Source organism: Bufo gargarizans, chromosome 9 (genome assembly GCF_014858855.1).
Source record: "Bufo gargarizans isolate SCDJY-AF-19 chromosome 9, ASM1485885v1, whole genome shotgun sequence".
Taxonomy (NCBI): Eukaryota; Metazoa; Chordata; class Amphibia; order Anura; family Bufonidae; genus Bufo; species Bufo gargarizans.
The window spans coordinates 192,009,444-192,018,061 of NC_058088.1; the positions used below are offsets into that span (position 1 = coordinate 192,009,444).

The 8,618-nt window shown below is 43.9% G+C and overlaps 1 protein-coding gene across 1 annotated transcript; it reads left to right on the top strand.

The window, feature by feature from the left end:
* Positions 1-352: 352 nt before the first annotated feature.
* LOC122946276 (histo-blood group ABO system transferase-like) lies at positions 353-7,594 on the top strand. Its single transcript, XM_044305781.1, has 4 exons — positions 353-377; positions 2,028-2,070; positions 5,665-5,799; positions 6,904-7,594. Exons 1-4 carry the CDS (start codon positions 353-355, stop codon positions 7,592-7,594), a joined length of 894 nt encoding a protein of 297 aa, XP_044161716.1.
* The last annotated feature ends 1,024 nt before the right edge of the window (positions 7,595-8,618 follow it).

The following is an 8,618-nucleotide window of genomic DNA, read 5'->3' on the forward strand; positions in this document are numbered from 1 at the left end:
ATATACAGGCTCTGAGGATTGCTGACAGTCTCCAGATATGATGGTTTCCTCTGGGGAGGGGGGAATCAAGAGGTGACGTTCAGTAGACTGTGGATCCCTTTAAGAACATTTCTGATGGTTCCCTGTGGTTTTAAAGAAAAGACTCTGCTGTTCGTTTGATTTTTTTTTTGTTTTCTATGGTTCTTTTCTGAACCCATCCCTAATAAATGACTCCTAAGCTCATGACATAGCGTCACTTTCGCCATATACCCAAACTGCCAAATATGACTGTTATGTATATATAAAAATCTGTCTATCAAATAATCTACAGTGAAATATATTCTCGAATTCAACCAAAACCAATGACCTGTCCATGCCCAAAGTCTCTGAAATCGCCCCTCCCCCCCCCCAGCGACCATATTCCCCCGCGCTGTAAGTCTATGGAAATTTCCATTTAGCTCACTGCTGACATCTTGTGGCTGAACAGCTTCACTACATGGCGGATACCGACCTATAGCAAAGGAAAACTAATTCTTATCCTACCAGTGGGCACCAGTGCCACCTACTGTTGGAAGTAATATCACAGGATCATGTACACCAGCGCCACCTACTGCTGGAAATAATATCACAGGATCATGTACACCAGCGCCACCTACTGCCGCAAATAATATCACAGGATCATGTACACCAGTGCCACCTACTGCTGGAAATAATATCACAGGATCATGTACACCAGCGCCACCTACTGCTGGAAATAATATCACAGGATCATGTACACCAGCGCCACCTACTGCCGCAAATAATATCACAGGATCATGTACACCAGTGCCACCTACTGCCACAAATAATATCACAGGATCATGTACACCAGCGCCACCTACTGCTGGAAATAATATCACAGGATCATGTACACCAGCGCCACCTACAGCTGGAAATAATATCACAGGCTCATGTACACCAGCACCACCTACAGCTGGAAATAATATCACAGGATCACGTACACCAGCGCCACCTACTGCCACAAATAATATCACAGGATCATGTACACCAGCGCCACCTACTGCCACAAATAATTTCACAGGATCATGTACACCAGCGCCACCTACTGCCACAAATAATATCACAGGATCATGTACACCAGCGCCACCTATAATATCACAGGATTATGTACACCAGCGCCACCTACTGCTGGAAATAATATCACAGGATCATGTACACCAACGCCACCTACTGCTGGAAATAATATCACAGGATCATGTACACCACCGCCACCTACTGCTGGAAATAATATCACAGGATCATGTAGACCAGCGCCACCTACAGCTGGAAATAATATCACAGGATCATGTACACCAGCGGCACCTACTACTGGAAGTAATATCACAGGATCATGTACACCAGCGCCACCTACTGCCGGAAATAATATCACAGGATCATGTACACCAGCGCCACCTACAGCTGGAAATAATATCACAGGATCATGTACACCAGCGCCACCTACTGCTGGAAATAATATCACAGGATCATGTACACCAGCGCCACCTACTGCCACAATAAATTTCACAGGATCATGTACACCAGCGCCACTTACTGCCACAAATAATATCACAGGATCATGTACACGAGCGCCACCTACTGCCACAAATAATTTCACAGGATCATGTACACCAGCGCCACTTACTGCCACAAATAATATCACAGGATCATGCACACCAGCGCCACCTACTGCCACAAATAATATCACAGGATTATATACACCAGCGCCACCTACTGCCACAAATAATATCACAGGATTATGTACACCGGCGCCACCTACTGCTGGAAATAATATCACAGGATTATGTACACCAGCGCCACCTACTGGTTAGATATGGCTTTTTCATTGACATCCATTAATCTGCAGGCCAGCAGAAGAGATCTGATAGACAAGCACTAGCCGTGGCCTGCAGTAGGGAGTGAGCCTGAGGCATCTGGCTCCCGGACGCGGAGCGCCGCTTTAAAATACAGACCTCAAATACAATAAAATAATACTGCTGTCCTCTTCTCTGTTTCCAGGATGCTGTATGAGAAACCAGAAGCCCTGAAGCCTCCGTAAGTTACTCCAAGTGCTGAGAGTCTGATAATCATAGTAATTGATATAAGTAAGAACGGTGTAATACTTAGAGTCACCTGTGGGGGCACTGCAGAAAACCAGAGCTCTTCTTACTAAGTTACATCACCGAATAAAGTTGCACACTGTAGAGATCAGCCTTGGGTTACCACTGTAAGGGGGTCAGATCTCACGTAAGGATCTGCTCCATACTGTAGGATGGTGGAAGGAATCAGGCGGACACAAGCGTGAGAGGTTCATACAGGTCCCATAGGGGGCAACAGGCTTAGTGGGTACAGTCCTTACCAGAGGCTTGGTGATTACGGTCTCTAATGAGGCACCCGGCTTGGTGGGTACAGAGCCTCTCAAACATGGTAACTGCTCACTCTTGGCATCGACACTCTAGATCAGGAATGCCCAACCTGCGGCCCTCCAGCTGTTGTAAAACTACAACTCCCAGCATACCTGGACAGCCTACAGCTATCATACTACAGCAGGGTTTGGTGGGAGTTGTAGTTTTACAACAGCTGAAGGGCCGCAGGTTGAGCATTCCTGCTATAGATGGAGTCTCCTCTGGTTGCAGCAATAAAGATGGAAATAGTGACTGTGCAGGCTATTGCACCCGCTCTCCTTCTCAGGGCACTAAGAGGTCATGGTATTCCTCTCCTCACGACACGCAGCATTGCACATAGTCTGTACCCCCGGGCGTGGCATTTCTAGGTGGCACCTTTCAGAAGGCAGGGGCTCGGGGTCTTTTTCTACCCTTATACTCTGGACCTCAGCTCCCCTCTGCTGCCCGGCTGCATCCTCGCCCCATCAGGGCCCTGAGGTGGTGCATCTTCACGGCTGGTGCCACTCACCTCCCCTGCAGGAGCTTGCATCTTCCGGCGCACGCTCTGTATGCTGTACTGCAGAAGGACACATTCCTCCTAAGACTGAGTTCACATCATCGTTTAGCTTTCCGTTCTTCTGATCCGTCAGATAAAAAAATAATATTTAAAAATAATTTCCGTCTGAGATCCATATTTTTTTAAATAGAAATAAAAGTCCTGCATGCAGCGGTTTTTTCCTTTAAAAACAAAATGGATCTCAGACAGATATGGCTCAAACGCTTGCAACAAGATCTGTTTTTTTTTTTTTTTACAGAATCCAGTTTTTTCTTCTTATGTTTCCAAGCCTATTACACTATTCTGCTCTCTGTGCATTTATTGGAAGCCATTTGGCACCAGCAGAGGCAAAATACAGACTGGGCTCAGCATGCATGTGGAAACCCTGCATTCCCTGTATTTTATGGAGGCCAGTAGGAGATAGTATTTAGTGTAGTTTCCTGTCCTAAGAGATCGCCTTGTCGTAGGTGGAAAGGCACAAATAATTTTGTAAAAAATATATTTATGTCACAAAGAGGGGGAGGGGATGGTGCACCACTGACTCCACCCACACCCCTGGCCCTGCCTACTTGCACTATAGGTCCTAGGTAACGTAGCACAACTGGGCGGCGTTCCCTAGCCTAGGTAAGTGCGGTGGGACAAACAAGACAAACAAACAAAGAATGGTCAACAAGCCGAGTCAGAACCCAGAGGTAACTACCAGGGCCGGTGCAAGGATTTTTTACAACACAAGCGAAGCTAAATTTTGGCGCCCCTCCCCCCGCAGCTCACCTGGCCCTTGTCCCATCTGAAGCAGCTGGCTTCTCCTCTGTGTGGTCCTGGTATCTTCGCTCTGCTTCAGACAATCGCTGGTTTGAGGACTGTATTTTTCACCCTATAAGACGCACCGACCCATAAGATGCACCTCGGTTTTAGAGTAGGATAATAAGAAAAAAATATTTTCCATTGCACCTCAGGTCAGACCAGCAATCATACACCCAATGTTAATCAGACCTCAGATGTTGTCACATTTCTCCCCCCATCCATGTTTTCACATTCCCCCCCTCCATCCATGTTGTCACATTTCTCCCACCTACATCCATGTTGTCACACTTCTCCCCCTCCATCCATGTTGTCACATTTCCCCCCTCCATCCATGTTGTCACATTTCTCCCCCATCCATGTTTTCACATTTCCCCCCCTCCATCCATGTTGTCACATTTCTCCCACCTACATCCATGTTGTCACACTTCTCCCCCTCCATCCATGTTGTCACATTTCCCCCCTCCATCCATGTTGTCACATTTCTACCCCTCCATCCATGTTGTCACATTTCTCCCTCTCCATCCATGTTGTCACATTTCTCCCCCTCCATCCATGCTGTTACATCCCCCCTCCTCCATCCATGTTGTCACATTTCTCCCCCTCCATTCATGCTGTTACATCCCCCCTCCTCCATCCATGTTGTCACATTTCCCCCCTCCATCCATGTTGTCACATTTCTACCCCTCCATCTATGTTGTCACATTTCTACCCCTCCATCCATGTTGTCACATTTCTCCCCCCTCCATCCATGTTGTCACATTTCTCCCCCTCCATCCATGCTGTTACATCCCCCCCCTCCTCCATCCATGTTGTCACATTTCTCCCCCTCCATCCATGTTGTCACATTTCTCCCCCTCCATCCATGCTGTTACATCCCCCCCCTCCTCCATCCATGTTGTCACATTTCTTCCCCCTCCATCCATGTTGTCACATTTCTCCCCCTCCATCCATGTTGTCACATTTCTCCCCCTCCATCCATGTTGTCACATTTCTCCCTCTCCTTCTCGTTTTGGCAGCTCGGATGCGGACCAATTCACTTCCGTTCCGTAGCCCCACTAAAAAAATATAACATGTCCTATTCTTGTCCGCTCTTTGCGGACAAGAATTGGCATTTATATTGAAAGCTGTCTGTGCCTTTCGGCAAATTGCGGAACGCGCACGGACGCCATCCGTGTTTTGCAGATCTGCGATTTTCAGACTGCAAAACACACCACAGTCGTGTGCGTGCGGCCTTATATTAAAGCTTTAGAATTAGTACCTTTTCTCTAGTGAGTATGGCTATTGTATTTACTTTATTATTTGTCTTTCTTATTACGTTATTCTATCAAAAAATGTATAGTGCAAAGCAGAAAAAACATTAAAATCTTCAAAAGATGAAACAATGCGGCCCCAACTTCAAAGCCTGTGTATTTTATGGATTTATGAACAAAGTAAGGATTTTATAGTGAACGACGCATTGTTTCATCTTTTTAGGATTGGACTGTTAAGTATTTGATGCAGAGCACCACTTATCCACTGCTTGCCGTCCCTGAACAAGTTCCATAGAGTTTAATGGTATCGCAGTGATCTGAGCAGAGGAAGGTAGTGCCGACACATGTAATTTATTAAACAAAAAACATTTAAAATTGGACATTTATTAAGATCAAACAATTTTGGTAAGGGCGGGGATAAAAGCACATTTTTGAGATTATATATTATTTCTAGATAACAGTTTGGCTGCATTTCCCACTAAAATGTAAATCTGGTGGTTGAAAATGGAAGAGGGAGCAATTGTCTAGAGAGCGAGATCTCCGGGCTTTATTACTTGTGGAAGACACGGCCAAACACAAACTGGAATAACACTTTCATCATATTTGGAAAAGAAGACACACTGGGTGTAATGATTAATGCTCTTCTCTCTGCCAGACGGACAGATTATCTCTCGGTGATTCCATGGCTAGCGCCGATTGTATGGAATGGACTCTACAATATAGACATACTCAACGCACAATTCCACAAGAGAGGAGTTCACATTGGACTGACTGTGTTTGCTATTAGAAAGTAAGGAAATCAAGACAATTCACACTCATTCTATATAGTATAACTACTATAATACTGCCTCCTATGTACAAGAATATAACTGCTATAATACTGCTCCTATGTACAAGAATATAACTACTATAATACTGCCTCTTATGTACAAGAATATAACTACTATAATACTGCTCCTATGTACAAGAATATAACTACTATAATACTGCCCCTATGTACAAGAATATAACTACTATAATACTGCCTCTTATGTACAAGAATATAACTACTATAATACTGCTCCTATGTACAAGAATATAACTACTATAATACTGCTCCTATATACAAGAATATAGCTACTATAATACTGCTCCTATATACAAGAATATAACTACTATAATACTGCCTCCCATGTACAAGAATATAACTACTATAATACTGCTCCTATGTACAAGAATATCACTACTATAATACTGCTCCTATGTACAACAATATAACTACTATAATACTGCTCCTATGTACAAGAATATAACTACTATAATACCGCTCCTATGTACAAGAATATAACTACTATAATACTGCCTCCTATGTACAAGAATATAACTACTATAATACTGCCTCTTATGTACAAGAATATAACTACTATAATACTGCCTCCTATGTACAAGAATATAACTACTATAATACTGCCTCTTATGTACAAGAATATAACTACTATAATACTGCCTCCTATGTACAAGAATATAACTACTATAATACTGCTCCTATGTACAAGAATATAACTACTATAATACTGCTCCTATGTACAAGAATATAACTACAATAATACTGCCTCCTATGTACAAGAATATAACAACTATAATACTGCCTCCTATGTACAAGAATATAACAACTATAATACTGCTCCTATGTACTAGAATATAACTACTATAATACTGCTCCTATGTACAAGAATATAACTACTATAATACTGCTATATACAAGAATATAACTACTATAATACTGCTCCTATGTACAAGAATATAATTACTATAATACTGCCTCCTATGTACAAGGATATAACTGCTATAATACTGATTGGTTTTCTTTATAAACCACATGTTTTCTGAAAACATTTTCTGTTCTCTTTTTTAGGTACACTAAGTTTATCAAACATTTTCTGGACACAGCTGAGAAGTTTTTCATGACTGGACACCGGGTCACTTATTATGTAATGACCGACCAGCCAGCTGCCGTCCCCAACATTACACTTGGTGAAAGGAGAAATCTGGTTGTCCTGGAGGTCCCGGCCTACAAAAGATGGCAGGACATCACCATGAGGAGGATGCAGATCATTCGAGACTACATCCATGATCGGTTTGTCAATGAGGTGGACTATCTGGTGTGTCTAGATGTGGACATGGAGTTCAAAGACCAGGTTGGGGTTGAGATCCTCAGTGATGTTTATGGCGTCATCCATCCGGGTTTTTTCACATCGTCTCGCAAGGAGTTCCCCAATGAAAGGCGACCTCAGTCTGCAGGTTACATCCCCGAAGACGAGGGCGATTTCTATTACACGGGGTCCCATTTTGGAGGCACGGTGGAAGAGATCTACAAGTTGACCAACCATTGCCACCACGCCATGCTGGCCGATAAAGACATAAACATAGAAGCCCTTTGGCATGATGAGAGTTATCTCAACAGATATTTCCTGTATTACAAACCCACCAAGCTCCTGTCTCCAGAGTATTCCTGGAACTACTACTTTGGAGACTCGGCCCTGGTGGAGAAGAAGAGATTTGTCGATCTCCCTAAGGAGTATGCCAAAGTACGTGACAACCCATGAAGCTCCACATAGCGGATTAGAGGTTGAGGGGTTTTATGTAATTTCTCTAATACTTCCATAGTCCTCATCCTCCCCCATATTAGCTTAGACCTCTTTGGTCTTGAGTTCTCGTATCTCGAGAGGCTTCTGTGTTACTCCTCATGGATGATACATGAAGCTGATTGTGCCTGTACAGATCCTGCTGCCAATCTGGTGAAGTGTATTACAATGGTGATGAGATGTAGAATACTTTCTGAGTTGATACCCTGATACACAGTAACATTTAACTGGTTAAATATGGTCAGTCTACCTTTTAAATTTGGCGCCGTTATTCAGCAGCGCCCCTCGACATTCCTCGCTGTTATTTAAGTGTCTATGATCTTGGTGGCAAATGTAGACAATACACAATTATTGTTTTTGAATAATATTTTTTTGGAAAATGGAAAATGTTTTTTATCCCTACCTGCATTTTCCAGTACATAGTTGTGACCGCTGGCTTACAGGAGCTGTGACTATGAGCAGGGGTCAAGAAAACTCAGATCCCAGCCATGTACCGCCATCACCAACTGCAATCATTAGCGATCGCACTGTGGTGTAATGGATTGTAGTGCAGTGATAAGCTCCTTCCTCTGGGCTGTCCTGTACTGCAGCAATAAGCTCCTCCCTCTGGACTGCTCTGTAGTGCAGTGATAAACTCCTCCCTCTGGGCTGTCCCATAGTGCAGTGAAACTCCTCCCTCTGTGCTGTCCCATAGTGCAGTGAAACTCCTCCCTCTGGGCTGTCCCACAGTGCAGTGAAACTCCTCCCTCTGGGCTGTCCCACAGTGCAGTGAAACTCCTCCCTCTGGGCTTTTTAATAGTGCAGTGACACTCCTCCCTCTGAGCTGTCCCATAGTGCAGTGAAACTCCTCCCTCTGGGCTGTCCCATAGTGCAGTGATAAGAAACTCCTCCTTCCGGGCTGTCCCATAGTGCAAAAAAATCACAGAAAAAACTAAGATAAAAACATCCTGCACGGTATGATATACAAATCTGTTGATGTCACTGG